Source organism: Sphaerodactylus townsendi, linkage group LG17 (assembly GCF_021028975.2).
Source record: "Sphaerodactylus townsendi isolate TG3544 linkage group LG17, MPM_Stown_v2.3, whole genome shotgun sequence".
Taxonomy (NCBI): domain Eukaryota; kingdom Metazoa; phylum Chordata; class Lepidosauria; order Squamata; family Sphaerodactylidae; genus Sphaerodactylus; species Sphaerodactylus townsendi.
In genome coordinates this window covers 9,347,519-9,365,377 of record NC_059441.1, presented here as the reverse complement: position 1 = coordinate 9,365,377, position 17,859 = coordinate 9,347,519, and the positions used below count along the sequence as shown (strand labels likewise).

The window sequence follows — 17,859 nt, the reverse complement described above, 5'->3', positions numbered from 1 at the left end:
CACAGGGCATTGAGGTTAAGGTCTTCATAAGAACATCAGAAGAGCCCTGCTGGATCAGACCAGAGGCCCATCTAGTCCACCATCCTGTCTCACACAGAGGCCAACCAGTTCCTCTGGAGGTCAGACACATGCCATGGAGGCTGAGGCCTTCAGAAGAACATCAGAAGTGCCCTGTTGGATCAGACCAGTGGTCCATCTAATCCAGCATCCTGTCCCACCTCCTCTGGAGGTCCAACCACAGGGCATTGAGGTTAAGGCCTTCATAAGAACATCAGCCCTGCTGGATCAGACCAGAGGCCCATCTAGACCACCATCCTGTCTCACACAGAGGCCAACCAATTCCTCTGGAGGTCCAACCACAGGGCATAGAGGCTGAGGCCTTCATAAGGACATCAGAAGTGCTCTGTCGGATCAGACCAGTGGTCCATCTAGTCCAGCATCCTGTCCCACACAGAGGCCAACCAGTTCCTCTGGAGGTCCAACCACAGGGCATCGAGGTTAAGGCCTTCATAAGAACATCAGAAGCGGCCTGCTGGATCAGATCAGTGGTCCATCTAGTCCTGCATCCTGTCTCACACAGAGGCCAACCAGTTCCTCTGGAGGTCCAACAACAGGCCATAGAGGCTGAAACCTTCATAAGAACATCAGAAGAGCCCTGCTGGATCAGACCAGTGGTCCATCTAGTCCACCATCCTGCCTCACACAGAGGCCAACCAGTTCTTCTAAAAGTCCAACAACAGCATAAAGGCCTTCAGAAGGACTTCAGAAGAGCCCTGCTGGATCAGACCAGTGGTCCATTTAGTCCTGCATCCTGTCCCATAGAGTGGTCAACCAGTTCCTCTGGAGGGCCAACAGCAGGGCATAGAGGCTGAAACCTTCATAAGAACATCAGAAGAGTCCTCCTGGATCAGACCAGTGGTCCATCTAGTCCTGCATCCTGCCTCACACAGAGGCCAACCAGTTCCTCTGGAGGTCCAACCACAGGGGATCAAGGTTAAGGCCTTCATAAGAACATCAGAAGCGGCCTGCTGGATCAGACCAATGGTCCATCTAGTCCAGCATCCTGTTTCCTACAGTTCCTCTGGAGGGCTAACAACAGGACACAGTGGCTGAGGCCGTCCCCTGATATTGTTTCCTGGGACAGGGAATCACAGATTGACTGTGAATGTGGAATTTCTACAATTGCTAGGTGGAGAAATGAGCCCTCTCTGGATCAGTGGCATAGCCTGAGTCTACCGCAAGGGCCCAGGCTTAAGCTTTTTGCCGAGCTTATATTTTGCCTTCGTTTTGCAGCGGCAACAGTTCCTGTGCATTTCCACCCTCACAATGGGGCAGGTCTACTTATCTAATTCCACAAACAGAACAAAACTGATCCCAGCTCCACAGCCAACGAGGTGGACCGAGGAGTCTGGTTTTTGTCCAAGCCAAACACAAAAACAAACATATAATGTGGCCGGGAAAGACGGGAACGACCGGTGAGACTTCACAGTCTCCTGAAGTATTTTAATAAGCAGAATCCCGCTATTTCAGACACGGGAGAGAGCCCCGCTTTGATGTGTGATGTGGGCGGGGAGCGTAATTGCCCCATTGAATTACCACAGTACATTACGCCTGCTGAAATATACATAGGTATTACTTGCATGGGGGATACAATGGAGACTTTGTGTGTCAGAGTGTATACTGTGCAGATGGTTGTGGGGGTGTCCACTGGTGAGGGGGGGGGAGGACGCAGTGAACAGCCTGTCTTCTTTAAGTCCCAATCCACAGTAGCCACGAAGGGGTTGTGAAAATGACTTTGTTCAACCCTCTCTCCACTTGCTTGCGTCTTAACCTGGGAATGAAAGACTCTTCTGAGGCCCTGGCTTTTGATGTCCAGAGAAGGGCGACCAAAAATGGTCAAAGGTCTGGAGTCCATGCCCTACGAGGAGAGACTCGGGGAGCTGGTGGTGTTTGGTTTGATGAAGAGAAGGTTAAGAGGGGACATGATAGCCCTGTTTAGATATCTGAAGAGGTGTCATGTTGGGGAGGGAGCAAGCTTGTCTTCTGCTGCTCCAGAGATCAGGACCAAGAGTGATGGGTTCAAGGTGAAGGAAAAGAGATTTATTTATTCTATTTATTTATTTATCAGTCTTATATACCGCCCAATCCCCGAAGGGCTCTGGGCGGTGGACAACATAAAATTACAGATGCATAGTAGACTTTAAATAATTTAGATTAAAATGCAGCAAATAATAAACAACAATGCCCGCAACAATTCCTATTAGACCCTCCCAGGAGGGGAGAGAAAGAATGGGTCCCATAGATGGTAATGGGCCCAAAGCATATGAGGGTGGGGGGGGGGGCACACAATCAGCGGCTGGACACTCCAAAGGCCCGGCGGAACAACTCTGTCTTGCAGGCCCTGCGGAACTCACCAAGGTCCCGCAGGGCCCGGACAGTTGGAGGAAGAGTGTTCCACCAGGCAGGGGCCAGGGCTGTAAAAGTCCTGGCCCGAGTGGAGGCCAGCCACATCATTGAAAGGCCAGATTCCACCTAAACATCAGGGAAAATTTCCTGTTCGAATGCACAATCTCGGAGTGTGGTGGAGTCTCCGTCTTTGGAGGTTTTTAAAGAGAGGCTGGGTGGCCATCTGTCAGGAGTGCTTTGACTGTGTGTTCCTGCATTGCGGGGGGTTGGACTTGATGGGGTCTCTTCCAACTCCATGATTCTATGTCCTGTTTCGAAAGTTGTCAACTCTGGGTTGGGAAATACGTGGAGATTTGCAGGGTGTGGAATCACTCACACACACCATGTGGGACACACCTGCTCTACCCTCGATACAGCAAAACGTTAATGAAAATAACCCACAAAGCTCGAGAGCACCCTACGCAGCACACCATCACATAGCATCACAACACTGTGATACACGCAGTGTGACAGTATCACCAGCCGCAAAGCCGGGGCACTGTGTGAGGTAGAGGAAATGTGTTAGTGAGCGCAGAAGAAGTTGCCAGGCCGCCTCAAAGTCGAGCACTGGAACAGAGCTACACCTGGGGCGACGTCCCCCGCACCATTATTATTTTTCCCCCAGTAATCAATAAAACATTTCCATGTAGCATTAAACGTTATGGGGTTCTAATCTACGCAGCCACCTCAAAAAAGCTAACTGCAAACTGAGACGCGGACTCGGTAGCTCGAGGCACCGCGGGGCTGCCAGCTATTAGGACCTGCCGAAATTCGGTCAAGCTATTAGGACCTGCCGAAATTCAGTCAAATTATACAATGTGATTTTATGAAGTCTGGGCTGACGGGCTCCCGCTGTGACGGGGGCACGCTAACCAGAACCATAAGAAGCGATTAAAACCTCCTTCCCCGGACCCCGACACAATATCCTTATTATGAACGGCAGCCCCTCATGCCTGATCAGGTTAGAACATAAAACAAAACAAGATTCCTAGAGGGAAACAAACAGAGGGAGGAAAATAACACGTATTTAATGAGCCCCGTGTCCAAACGGCAGTTCGCCGCAGCTGCAAGCTTGGCTCGCTGTAACGGTAACGAAATCAAGAGAGTGAACACTTTGGTTGCCACAGGAGGGGAAAATCCTATTTTCTCTCTGCCTTCCTGGAAAAAAATGTTTACATTTTTCTGTTTTTTCAAAAAAAGAATCCACATATCATGTTATTGCTTGTTTAAGAGGCTTTGTTCTGCGTTTGTACAGCACAACATAGTTTAGAAGAGTTAATCTCCGAGCGTTGCCCCTGGGCATTACCCACCCCTCGGGTGGGAACAATGGCCCCATTGTTTCCCCGAGGGCTGTTGGCCAACGCTGGGGTGCAGATGAACTTTTGGGGTCTGTCTCAGCCGGACATTTGGGCCACGCGGCAGCTGCCAAATGAGCACACGCAATTACTCGGCACCTGCTCGACCGAGAGCCACAAGGCCTGCTCGATCCTCGTCAACGATTCTTTCCCCGAAGAAGAAGGGGAGGGGAAGGGTTCGGCGGGTCAGGATAGATCAGCCAGGGCGTGAAACGGCATCTTTAGAAACTTAAACCGACACAGAAATAGTAGCTGTCTTCGATAGGGGAGCGAAATTGATTTCCCAGAAGTCCAAGCGGCTGGATGTGAATTTGGACAGGGGCTCCGTCCTGTTCTTGTGGTTATTTAGAGAGCAGCAGTGGCGTAGGAGGTTAAGAGCTCATGTATCTAATCTGGAGGAACCGGGTTTGATTCCCCGCTCTGCCGCCTGAGCTGTGGAGGCTTATCTGGGGAATTCAGATTGGCCTGTGCACTCCCACACACGCCAGCTGGGTGACCTTGGGCTAGTCACAGCTTCTCGGAGCTCTCTCAGCCCCACCTACCTCACAGGGTGTTTGTTGTGAGGGGGGAAGGGCAAGGAGATTGTCAGCCCCTTTGAGTCTCCTATAGGAGAGAAAGGGGATATAAATCCAAACTCCTCCTCCTCCTCCTCCTCTTCTTCTTCTTCTTCTTCTTCTTCTTCTTCTTCTTCTTCTTCTTCTTCTTCTTCTTCTTCTTCTACTACTACTACTACTACTACTACTACTACTACTACTACTACTACCCCGGTTGTTCTTCGTAGAGCGCCCACGACGCACAGAGGTTTTCAGAGCTGAATTTGCAAAGGAAGGTCTCTGCCCCAGCGAACTTACAAACTATGGGACAAGAGACGCCTACATTCCTTTTTGTCTTCCAGAAGCCCAAGAAGCAAAAGAGGAGAGCTGAAATGGATAGGGGCCAGGGTGTTGGTACCCCACAGGGTCCCTGTGGAAGGCAAGATCTCATACGCCCAGACAATGACAGTGGACTGGCTGGAGGGAAAGGCACAATAGTAGGAACAACGCCAAGGTTAAGCCAGTGGGACAGGGGTGACTGGACAGCCATAATATCAGTCATAGCTGGGTAATGGGAGCTGCCTGGTCAGGGAAGGGTTGGTGCTGAGGGTGCCGGAGAAGAGGATAGGGACCACTCCCTCCGTTTCCTGGATGATCGCATCTATTAGCTGGGCGTGTCAACTGTGGGCTGGGAAATGCCTGGAGGTTTGGGAGTGGAGCCTGCGGAGTTTGGGAGGGAAGGGAGTTGTTGTTGTTGTTGTTGTTGTTGTTGTTGTTGTTAAATGTTTTAGTTGCTTACATTGTTTCCTCTTGTGTTGTACACCGCCCAGAGCCCTCCGGGGATGGGGCGGTATAAAAGTTTAATAAATAAATAAATAAATAAATAAATAAATAAATAAATAAATAAATAAATAAATAAATAAATAAATAAATAAATAACAACAACAACAACAATAATATTTATTTTTTAAACTTAAATTATTATTATCACTATCATAATTAGTTAGTTAGTTAGTTAGTTAGTTAGTTAGTTAGTTAGTTAGTTAGTTAGTTAGTTAGTTAGTTAGTTAGTTAGTTAGTTAGTTAGTTAGTTAGTTAAATTTAGTATACCGCCCTATCCCCGAAGGGCTCAGGGCAGTGTACAGATAAAACATCATCTAAAAACATACATATAATTAAAACAACAGTCGTATCCTAGAGCATCGCCCGCGCCCGTACGAAACCCTCCCAATGAAAAATAATGGGTCCTGATGGTATTAGGGCCCATGGGGGTAAAGAGGAGGAGGCAGGGGCACCCTCAGCGGCCGGTCTCTCCAAAGGCCCAGTGGAACAACTCAGTCTTACAGGCCCTGCGAAAATCCCCAAGGGCCCGCAGGGCCCGAACAGCTGGAGGGAGAGTGTTCCACCAGGCAGGGGCCAGAGCCGTAAAGGCCCTGGCCCGAGTGGAGGCCAGCTGCGTCATTGAGGGGCCAGGAACCACCAGCAAATTGGCCTCTGCTGAGCACAGAGGTCGAGTTGGGACATATGGGGTAATGCGGTTCCAAAGTTGGGACATATTTATTTATTTATTTATTTATTTATTTATTTATTTATTTATTTATTTATTTATTTATTTATTTCCCACTCCAGCTGGGACATATTTATGTATGTATGTATGTATGTATGTATGTATGTATGTATGTATGTATGTATGTATGTATGTATGTATGTATGTATGTATGTATGTATGTCCCACTCCAGTTGGGACATATTTATTTATTTGTTTGTTTGTTTGTTTGTTTATAGGCTGCCTCATCCCCGAAGGGCTCGAGGCGGCTCACAACATAACTGTTTCCAGAACAGTAAATCAATATAACACAAAATCTAACTCATTAAAATTCAGCAGCAATTAAAACAATAAATACAGATTAAACAACAAGGTTGTGTAAAAACACACACACACAGGCGCCCGGTCTAAAGGCCAAAGGAGAAGGGAGGAGAGGCAGGGCCCAGGATGGAATCAGGGCCCTACCAGGATGGAAAAGGCAGCTTAGTTCCGGTTTCAGTGGGGTAATGCGGTCCCGAAGGGAGTCCAGCAGGGATGCAATCTCACTCTAGGACTTCCGTTTCTCCTACACTCTATGGTATACCATAGAGGACTAAACCTGAGACCTTCTGCATGCCAAGGAGAGGATGCCCTACTTGACCATGGCCCTCCCCTATGGCTGCGTATGTCACATTGTGCTGTTCGTGCTGTTGCAGATGGAGGAAGATTTGCCCTGGACACTTTGGGCAGAAGCTGTGCACTTCCTGTCTGGCCTCGCCGTGCCCTCCCTCTCTCCAGATCGTTGGAGACTGCTCTGTCACAGTCTCACTTCTCAAGTATTGGTGTGCTCAGACCCCCCCTACTGTTTCAGCAGCCCTCACACCTGCCCGGTGTTTTTATCTCCGCACTGCTGGTGTGGGACGGAAGGGAGGGGCTGAGAACACAGGAGGAAGTGGTTTGTCTGAGGCTGAGGTGAGATTTGAACGAGACACTTTGCAGCTCATCCTCACGACTGTTGTGGGCGTGTGCTCTCGTGTGCTCCCACCTCTGAAAGACCAGCAGGTTCATCAGCTATGGTCTGTCCAGCAGGCCTTCTGGTTTCTAGAATGCATACCTTCCAGTCACGAATGCAGGCTACGGGCTCAAGTTCTAACAAGGCTAGGCAAAGCCAGATGAAGCCCATGGGCTAGCTCCAATTTATTTGTTTACAGCTAAAGGACTAGATCCCAAAACTGGGTGGCGCCCAAATCTAGGATGGACCATCTCATGACCCTTGCTATGAAGAATTTATGAGAACGTAATTTAAAACAGAACATGGGAGAGAGAAGAAGAAGAAGAAGAAGAAGAAGAAGAAGAAGAAGAAGAAGAAGAAGAAGAAGAAGAAGAAGAAGAAGAAGAAGAAGAAGAAGAAGAAGAAGAAGAAGAAGAGGAGGAGGAGGAGGAGGAGGAGGAGGAGGAGGAGGAGGAGGAGGAGGAGGAGTTTGGTTGATACCCCCTTTTCTCTCCTGTAAGGAGACTCAAATCTCCTTTCCCTTCCCCCATGAGGGAGGTGAGGCTGAGAGCTCCAAAGAACTGTGACTAGCCCAAGGTCACCCAGCTGGCGTGTGTTGGAGTGCACAAACTAATCTGAATTCCCCAGATAAGCCTCCATAGCTCAAGTGGAAGAGCAGGGAATCAAACCTGGTTCCTTCAGATTAGAGTGCACCTGCTCTTAACCACTACCCCACACTGGCTTTCTAGGAAAGAAGGGATGACCCAGTGGTGGGGAGTTGTTGTGAATCCCCTGCTTTGTGCAAGTGGTTGAACTAGATGACCCTTCAGATCCTTTCCAGCTCTATGTTTCTAACACAAATCTCCATCACATACACACAAACATATTGCTGCAAACCCCACGTGCTGTAATTACTGTTGCTGTTGTGGTTGTTGTTGTCGTCATCATTTTTTGGAAGCACTTTGGTCATTGATGTAAAGTGGCCAGAGACGTTCGGATGTGGTTTGCCATCCCCCCTGTACAGAAACTGACCTTCCTTCACAGTCTCCTGTGAGAAGCAGTGGCGTAGTGGCTAAGAGCAGTGGCTAAGAGCAGGTGCACTCTGATCTGGAGGAACCGGGTTTGATTCCCAGCTCAGCCGCTTGAGCTGTGGAGGCTTATCTGGGGAATTCAGATTAGCCTGTACACTCCCACACACGCCAGCTGGGTGACCTTGGGCTAGTCACAGCTTCTTGGAGCTCTCTCAGCCCCACCCACCTCACAGGGTGTTTGTTGTGAGAGGGGAAGGGCAAGGAGATTGTGAGCCCCTTTGAGTCTCTTACAGGAGAGAAAGGGGGGATATAAATCCAAACTCCTCTTCTTCTTCTTCTTCTTCTTCTTCTCTTCTTCTTCTTCTTCTTCTTCTTCTTCTTCTTCTTCTTCTTCTTCTTCTTCTTCTTCTTCTTCTTCTTCTTCTTCCTATCCAAGTGCCAACCGGGGCTTAGCTGTTTAGACCGGACCAGATTGAGTCAGCCTGGACCATCCAGGACAGGGCAAAAGACACACGGAGACGATTTGCCATTGCCTGCTTCTGCAAAGCAATCCTGGCCATCTTGAGTGGTCTCCCATCCAAGGACTAACCCTGACCAACCCTGCTTGGCTTCCAAGATCTGACAAGATCGGTCTAGTTTGGCCCATCCAGGTTCTCCATGCCGCCTTTCTAATAAGTTCTACTACAAAATATTTACCCTCTTTTGGTTCACCATCTAATTCATCTCCACAGAACAAGACATTGTTATGATGCTCACTTTATAATTTGATGGGGGAGAAGTGAGGTTGAAAGTTCGGGAGGCTATGACCGAGTCTGGGGTCAGAATCCAATCTGTCCTGAGCCCCAGGACTCTGCAAATTGGACCACACAGCAGTTCTGATTAGCATTCTGCCCTTGGGGCAATTACGGGGCAGGGCACGGAGAGATGGAAGACGATGAGGCCCATTAAAATAAAGACAAACGCTTGGAAGTTACAAAATCAAGAGGTTCGTGTGCAGGTGTGGCGTAAGGGAAGGGCGTGTCCGGAAGCAGCGACGTTGTGTGTGGCAGCCTGGGAGAAACTCAAGGGCACGGACCTTCTGTTTTTCCTCAACAGGAAAGGTTAAAATTTCGCTTTTGCCGAAATTCGGCAACGGGTCGAACAGGATCTGTTAGGACCAGGTGAGGGTTAGCCTCATACCTTCACTGTTCATACCCAGTTAGGAATGCTGTTCTGCTCCCTGAAATTGTTTGGAGAGGTCCCGGGATTCTTCCGGGGTTGTACTTCCCGCAGTGAAAGTAGCCACACACTCCTGGGAAACCGGAGTTACTTTGCAAAACAGGAAGGGCAGGTTACGCATTTTTTTCCTTAGCGTAACACAAAAGCAAAGCAGCAGTTGCATTTCAGGTCCTCTTGGAAGGACAGCTGATCCTCCCGTCCCTTTCTCATTTTTTCACTCCTCTGACAGGGTAAACAGAACAACGGTTGAAGAGCAATCGCTTTTGAAAAGCCCTTGCTAACGTGAAACAGCCGAGTGCGTGAACGTGGTCCAAAGAGTCCGCACGTGTTGTCGAACCTCCACGTTCAAAGGCAGTAAAACTCCGTCCGATTACGCACGGGCATCTGCTGTGCGATGGGGCAAAATATGATGGGAACTGTTGTCCATAACATAAGAACATAAGAACATAAGAACATAAGAACAAGCCAGCTGGGTCAGACCAGAGTCCATCTAGTCCAGCTCTCTGCTACTCGCAGTGGCCCACCAGGTGCCTTTGGGAGCTCACCTGCAGGATGTGAAAGCAATGGCCTTCTGCTGCTGCTGCTGCTGCTGCTCCTGAGCACCTGGTCTGCTAAGGCATTTGCAATCTCAGATCAAAGAGGATCAAGATTGGTAGCCATAAATCGACTTCTCCTCCATCTGGAGGGCCCAGAGTTTGACACCTGTGGTTTACATGAATGCTTTTCAGAGATTTGGAATGGTTTAGTGAAGAGAACCGGGAGTGCTATGTATTCACATGTACTCTGATTTTAAACTACTGGCTGGCCAAAAGGCCGTAATAAATATCTATCTAGTGAAGAGAACCGAGCGATTCGGCCAATTCTTCCGCGTCTCACACCAGAGAATCCAGGTGTTTTGCAGCGGGTTCATTGGGGTGTCGAGCATTTCTGGTCTGGCACGAAGGGTGCAGTTCGAATGACGCTGAGCCCAGAGAACTCCAAGACTCTTAAATTGCTCCTTTCTAGTAAACAGTTTACTACAGTGTGCCCTGGAGTGGTTGAGGAGCAGCTGTGGCGTAGGAGGTTAAGAGCTCGTGTATCTAATCTGGAGGAACCGGGTTTGATTCCCAGCTCTGCCATCTGAGCTGTGGAGGCTTATCTGGGGAATTCAGATTAACCTGTACACTCCCACACATGCCAGCTGGGTGACCTTGGGCTAGTCACAGCTTCTCGGAGCTCTCTCAGCCCCACCCACTTCACAGGGTGTTTGTTGTGAGGGGGGGAAGGGCAAGGAGATTGTCAGCCCCTTTGAGTCTCCTGCAGGAGAGAAGGGGGGGATATAAATCCAAACTCCTCCTCCTCCTCCTCTTCTTCTTCTCCTTCTTCTCCTTCTTCTCCTTCTTCTTCTTCTTCTTCTCCTTCTTCTTCTTCTTCTCCTCCTCCTTCTTCTCCTTCTTCTTCTCCTTCTTCTCCTTCTTCTTCTTCTTCTTCTTCTCCTTCTCCTTCTCCTTCTTCTCCTTCTCCTTCTCCTTCTCCTTCTCCTTCTCCTTCTCCTTCTTCTTCTTCTTCTTCTTGAGGAACGCATCTGAAAACAAACAGGAGTTCAACAACTGCACGGTCAGTCGCTTTGGTCGGGACAACACCTGCGTGTGCCAGGGCCCCTTTTGGGTAGCACCCTCTGCCACCTTGCAGCGCAGCTAGCGGAGGAAGAGGCCAGCGCTCGTTCTCCAAGGACATCTTTTTGTTTTGCCTCAGAAGGAGCCAAGTGCTTATCTGGACAGCCTTGCCTTCTGTTGGGTCATGCGAGGGAGAAAAAAAAATTCATTAGAGCTTGGAAATGTGCAAGTGTGGCTCTTTCTGTTTTGATTGGCCCGGCCCGGGGCCAATCGGTTCCTTCCTTTCATTTAACTTGTTCTTATGCTCCTGCCAAGCCCTGGCTCCTGGCCACACTGCTGTCTGCCTAATCTAGCTTCTGGTTCCCTCCTCCCTGCCTGCCTGCCTGCCTCGTTCGGTGGCGGCAGCAGCAGCAGCAGCTGAAGCCTCCGTCTGCTGCTCAACCTGACCAGCCCAGGATGCGGCTGCTCCGTGACATCACGCCCAGATGTTTGGCAGAGCCACGCACACGCACGCCCCGCGCACTGGGGTCTGGAACCGTCTGAGGCGCGGCGATCGGACGAGCTCGGTTCCACCGTCAGCATGCGCCGGGAAGGCTGGGAAGGCTGCTGGCTGCTTATCTTAGACGGCTGTCGTTAATTCTGTTCCGAGCAACAAGCTGTTCCGGATGGGGTTTTGCGTTGCTTTCGCCTCGAGTTGCCGGATGCTTTTTCCTCTTGAGAAAGAGAGGCGCTGGGTGTGACCCTTTGCTAACAAAGTACTTCGAAGCGGAGCGTGTGGAGATCTACAGGTGTTTGTCAGCCTCTCTCTCTCTGTGTGTGTGTTTTTTTAAAGTGAGCACAAAAGGAAAATTGCCGTTGATACACCGAGAGAGGTGTGAAAAATGGCAACCGCCGCCTACTTTGCGGCCGAGTGCCTTGTTTCGATGTCCAGTCGGGCCATCATCCACGGTCCGGCAGAGCCAAGCCTTCAGCCGGCGCCGCTCGCCATCTCGGCCCGGGACAAGAAATGCGAAGGGAAAGACGGTGGAAGAGACAGCGCCGGTGGGAGTTCTGTCTATGCGGTGGCTAGCATTTTAGCAGACTTAAACCAGCACGTTCCAAAGCCTTCATCCCCTCAGCCGGAGAAACCAGAGAGCGCCGGCAGAGGGGTGAGACAAAACCCGTCGCTCCCCTGCGAAAAGTTTGGGGAAGAAAGTATCTTGCCGGCCGGCATACACGGAGGAGCGAAAGCGGCCACACCTACCATCTTGGCAGCAACCAACGCACCGAGCGTGAAACAAAGGAGCAGGAGAGGGCGATGCCGGCCTGACCCTGAATTACCTCAGAAAAAGCATAAATGCCACTATGAGGGGTGCGAAAAGATTTACGGCAAGTCTTCTCACCTGAAAGCTCACCTGAGGACCCACACAGGTTAGTGGCGGCCCCCCCCCCCGGGGCTTCCTTCGAACAACACTGTGGGTTGGGCGGGACAATTTGGGCACCATTAATTAAAACCATCATACTTGCAGAACAGAGGTGGAGTATAATGTGCAGTAGTGACTGTGAGTGTGCTAGATTTGACCCCAACAGCACCTTAGAGACCGACAAGATTTCAGGGCGTGAACTTTGGAGAGTCGCAACTCCCAAAAGCATGGACTCACGAAAGCTCATACCCGAAAATCTTGCTGGCGTCTAAGGTGCGGCTGGACTCAAAATCGAGCTCTCTATTGGTTGGGGTGGGTTTTCCGGGCTGCGTGGCCGTGGTCTGGTGGATCTTGTTCTTAACGTTTTGCCTGCATCTTCAGAGGTGTATCACAGAGGGAATTCTGTTACACACTGTATCCAGTGAGAAAAGCAGTGGCGTAGGAGGTTAAGAGCTCGTGTATCTAATCTGGAGGAACCAGGTTTGATTCCTAGCTCTGCTGCCTGAGCTGTGGAGGCTTATCTGGGGAATTCAGATTAGCCTGTGCACTCCCACACATGCCAGCTGGGTGACCTTGGGCTAGTCACAGCTTCTCAGAGCTCTCTCAGCCCCACCTACCTCACAGGGTGTTTGTTGTGAGGGGGGAAGGGCAAGGAGATTGTAAACCCCTTTGAGTCTCCTACAGGAGAGAAAGGGGGGATATAAATCCAAACTCTTCTTCTTCTTCTTCTACTGTAGACCAACATGGCTACGCTCTGAAACTAAAGGTGAAAGCTCCTCTTATGCCTTCCTTTGCTGCTGGCACAGGTAATTCGGCCAACCGCGCCCACAACAAACACACCAACAGCTACTGGGCCACCCTGTTTCCTCGCCGACTCGGTTGCTGCCGCTTTCTAGCCCAGTGCCCTATTTTTAGCCGCTGTTTCGGTGTCTCTCTTCCTCGCACCGACTTATTCTACACTAACTGAAATGATGTTGAGGTTATCAGGGTCTTGTGGCAACATCGGAGTTTGCGTCTTTGGGTGTCGTCTGCCGTGTTTGAGCAATATTGAAAGGGTGAAGCTCCGTTTGCTTTGTTCTCATCAACCCGCCCTTCGGTCAGCTCCGATCGAAAGACAGCCTAGAAATTAAATAAGTGCAAAGAAGAGGGGTGCATTTGTAAGTGTTTTCAAAGGGAAGCAGTAGAACGTCTAGATTCGAGTCCGGTCGCACCTTAGAGGCCGGCAGGATTTTCGGGGCAGAATCTTCTGAGGGTCAAAACCGCCTTTATCGTGTCTGACTCGAATCTAGTTAATTCATAAGTGGGAGGGACATGAAGCGCGGAGCAATTGCTGCTGAAAACAAAGTGCGTGTGGATATTTCCAAATATGCTGGCAAATAACCTCTCATGATCTTCTGTCAGCCGGGAGGGACAGAATCCTCGAAAACGTGCTGACCAAATTAAATTAACGTTGACGCTAGAAAGTACAGATCGCGGGGCCGCTCTTTGACACCTATCAAGGTAATGGCTCATATCCAAATTTGCTCTTGTCATGGAAAATAGGGCTCGGGGTGTTGGGGTGCTGGCAGTATAACCCCGGAGGGTGCTTTTCAGTTTACACAACCAATGACTGGCAACTGGATTTGTTCACAAGGATTGTTTTGTGTAACAGCCTCTGGAATGGTTGTAGGGTGTATTCCCGAGGTGTATTCGTTTTCAGTTCACTAATGCAAGACACAACCCGCTTAGATGGTGTGGGAAGGCACCAACACTCTTGCCTTGCTTCTAGTCATTTCGGCGGGAGCTATGCCGGGAAATTCTAGGGGTGCCAATTGCCCGCTGTGCCATCTTTAATGGCACCCCATAACTGGTGTTCTTCATCAGGGGTCTGCAACCTGCGGCTCTCCAGATGTTCATGGACTACAAATCCCATCGGCCCCTGCCAGCATGGCCAATTGAACATCTGGAGAGCCACAGGTTGCAGACCCCTGTTCTTCACCTTGCCACGGAGAAAGGTCGCTGCTGATTGACACCCCAAAGCCGTCGCCCCCCCCCCCGGCTGTAGTACATCAAATGAATGTGGTTATTGGGTGTAGGTGAGAAATTTCAAGAGCGCTGTAAAACATACACAGGAATCTTTGGAAGTTTTTAAACAGAGGCTGGTTGGCCGTCTGTCAGGAGTACTTTGATTGTGTGTTCCTGCATGGCAGGGGGGTTGGACTGGATGACCCTTGGGGGTCTCTTCCCACTCTATGATTCTGTGATTCTAGGACATGCAAAAATTGCCCACGGGACACAGACTCCCACAACTTGGCATCTTGCTGCAAATATTTTTGTATTGAGAAGTACGGTAAAGCCCCTTTGGGTGGGAAGGGTGCCGCTTCCAAGCGAGCATTCTTCGAATCGCGGCTCTCGCCCCTCGCTCCTCACCGTCGCTTTCATGTCGAGTGGAAGATATTTGTTCCCTCGCCTGCCACTTGAACTTGGCAACGCTTCCGCGAATCACGCCCTGCTCTGCTCTTGCTCAAACTTCTCCTTCACTTCCTTTAAAACAGGGAGACAAAAGGATTTTAAGCTCGTAAAACCCACTGGAAATTTAAGCGGAGGAGACAGCTGGGGGGGTTGGGGGGGGAGTCCTCTCTTTGATGCCGAGAAGCTGGGCTGGGCGGCCCAGCCTCTGGGGAGAGGGAGGGGAGGAAGGAGGCAGCCAGCGTCATTCTGGAGTGGGCCGGGGAGCAGGAGTCGTTCGGGGACACTGGCTCCCTGCCACGCTCTCTTTGTTGTTAGTATTTCAAAAATCTTAACCCCTCCAATTCCCTCCTTGCGTCTGGACTGCAGGATTTCGTCAGGCTGTTGGCACAGCAAACAGAGGCAGACGTGGTCCTGGCTCTCTTCGGTGGGAAGGGCAGGATCCCGAGGGCTTGGGGCTTCTTTGTTTAACTGTTTCCCCTCGGGCAAAGTTCGAGAGCGGAGAAGAAAACGCGCTTCCGAGGTGGCAAGGAGAGGATGGTTGAACCGTAGAGCTGACAGCGTTGGCCTAGGAAGTTCCTAGAGAGTTGGGAGTGGTGCCTGCGGATCTTGAGGGCAGGGATTCCACTTCAACTCAATGGTATACCATAGAGTTTGACCTCTGAAGTTGCCATTTGTCTCCTCGGCAGTCCAGAGATCAGTTGTCGTTCTAGGACATAGGTGTCAAACTCGCAGCCCTCCAGGTGTTATGGACTCCAGTTCCCATCATCCCCTGCCAGCATCATGCTGGCAGGGGGTGATGGGAACTGTAGTCCATAACTTCTGGAGGGCCGCGAGTTTGACACCTATGTTCTAGGACAGTGGTGGCGAACCTTTGGCACTCCAGATGTTATGGACTACAATTCCCATCAGCCCCTGCCAGCATGGCCAATTGGCAGGGGCTGGCGGGAATTGTAGTCCATAGCTAGATTAGTTTGTGCACTCCAGCACACGCCAGCTGGGTGACCTTGGGCTGGCGTGCGCTGGCAGGGGCTGATGGGAATTGTAGTCCATAACATCTGGAGTGCCAAAGGTTCGCCATCACTGTCCTAGAACATAGGTGTCAAACTCGCAGCCCTCCAGAGGTTATGGACTACAGTCCTACAGAGTGTGTCAAACTCGCAGCCCTACAGAGGTTATGGACTACATCTGGAGTGCCAAAGGTTTGCCACCACGGCTCTAGGAGAATCCCAGGCCCCACCTGGCGGTTGGCAACCTGTCTACGCGTTCCACAAAACCCTTCTAACAAAGTGTTTTGTGGCAAGGTGTGACGAGAGGGGTTAACGTCCCTCCTTTCTTCCAGGTCTCCCAGGAGGCCCCCACAAACCTCGCCAGCTCTTGCCAATCTTCAAGAAAGAAAACGGGGGAATGTTTTTAGTAGTCCCAAAGGTTATTAATGTTCTTGGAAGAGAAAGGGCGGACCCACCGGCCCTTCTGGTCTCTTCGCGTGGGGAGAACCATCCCCAATTAAATGCTAGTGACACGAAGGACCACCAGACAGAGAGAAATGTGTTTGCGCTGCTGGGAAGGTTTTTTCTAAAGACCAGTTTGCTTTGTTTATTTATCGCCAACTCTGGGCGAGTCATTAAAACAATCTTCCCTGCTCCGTGGCAAAGGCCGTACAATCAAGGCTTGCTTCTTTGGCATTCCCCCATCTTTTAGGGATGTGCCTGCAGACATAAAGGCCAACCCAAAGGATGTACCTGTAGACCATAGATGTCAAACTCGCAGCCCTCCAGATGTTATGGACTACAGTTCCCATCATCACCTGCCAGTGTAACCTCTATCTGTGGGTTCTGTGGGGCAGAACTTGGAATGAGTTGGCAACAACAAATTTTACAAAACAAAACGGTTTACTTTCTTAACATATAACATCAACATTTAACATCACACTTCAAGGTCCTGTTCAGGTTGCATTTTCAAGTCCTTATATTTACAGTCTAGTGATACTGCCAAGTCCAATTCTTCTTTGCAAGTGGGTTGGCTCCTGAAGACTCCAAGGGCTTGGTGAACAGGATTCAGCATGATGAAGGTTTCCAGGAGAACTCTCACCCATTACAAACACAAAAAGAAACCCTGAAACAATAAACTCCAACATTTACAACATAGCAAAATTAAACAACTACCTTCCCAGTAGTTCCCAACAACATTGCAGTTACCTTAAACAAGGTATTAAGGGCTTATACAAACCAAGGTCCGAGTCTGGTAGCCTCGTCTCCTCCAACCACATGAGCTCTGCAGCCTCTTGCTGCTTTGAGTCTCCACCCCTTACTGGGTCAACCCATTCTGAGCATGGGGGTTACACCAGCATCATGTGGGCCGGGGGTGATGGGAACTGTAGTCCATAACATCTGGAGGGCCACGAGTTGACACCTGTGCTGTAGACATAAAGGCCAATCAACAGGTGATACGTTGCTTCCAAAAGGAGATGGTTTGGGGTGCCAATCTCCAGGTGGGGTCTGGAGATCCCCCAGAATAACAACGATCTCCAGATGACATTTTCTCCCTTGGAAGAAAATGGCTACTTTGGAGGGTGCTCCCTTCCCTTCCCAAACTCCACCCCCTAAACTTCACCAATTCCAATTCTCCAGGTAGATCCCAATCCAGAGTTGGCAACCATAGTTTCTGGTGGAGTTCCCTCTGAAGGGGGAGGACGTCCTTAAACTGAGAGGCGGTTACTGAGAATGTTTACATCGGGCCTGCATGAAACGTTTCTGGACTGAAAACAAAGCTCTCGATTGAAGGGAGAAGATTGAATATTTCCTGCCAGAACCTTCCATTGTTGAGAATATTCCTCTTTCCCCCTGAATCTGTCCTCCATTTCTATCGCCACCTTCCCCCCTCTTCAGAACTTCCTTGTAGGGTGGCCCCAGCCAGTCAGGGATCCCATTCTAATGCAACAGCACCATAAAACTGTGTTAAGCCACCCGGAGGAAAATGGCGCCCATTTATGGCTCACAGTGCCTTCAACGACGAAGCTTTTAAAAGTGATTATCGGGCTGGTTCTAGAAGAAGAAGAAGAGTTTGGATTTATATCCCCCCTTTCTCTCCTGCAGGAGACTCAAAGGGGCTGACAATCTCCTTGCCCTTCCCCCCTCACAACAAACACCCTGTGAGGTGGGTGGGGCTGAGAGACCTCCGAGAAGCTGTGACTAGCAGAAGGAGGAGGAGGAGGAGGAGGAGGAGGAGGAGGAGGAGGAGGAGAAGAAGAAGAAGAAGAAGAAGAAGAAGAAGAAGAGTTTGGATTTATATCCCCCTTTCTCTCCTGTAGGAGAC

The 17,859-nt window shown here is 50.0% G+C and overlaps 1 protein-coding gene across 2 annotated transcripts in view; it reads left to right on the top strand.

Moving 5' to 3' along the window:
- Positions 1–11,048: 11,048 nt before the first annotated feature.
- KLF13 (Kruppel like factor 13) overlaps positions 11,049–17,859 on the top strand; it is a 57,005-nt gene continuing 50,194 nt past the window's right edge. For both annotated transcript variants that reach the window (XR_007243232.1, XM_048481655.1), the window contains exon 1: positions 11,049–12,103. Coding sequence is in view for 1 of the 2 variants with exons in the window: in XM_048481655.1 (XP_048337612.1) it covers positions 11,575–12,103 (529 nt within the window). In the remaining variant the exon portion in view is untranslated. The remainder of the gene's footprint in view (positions 12,104–17,859) is intronic.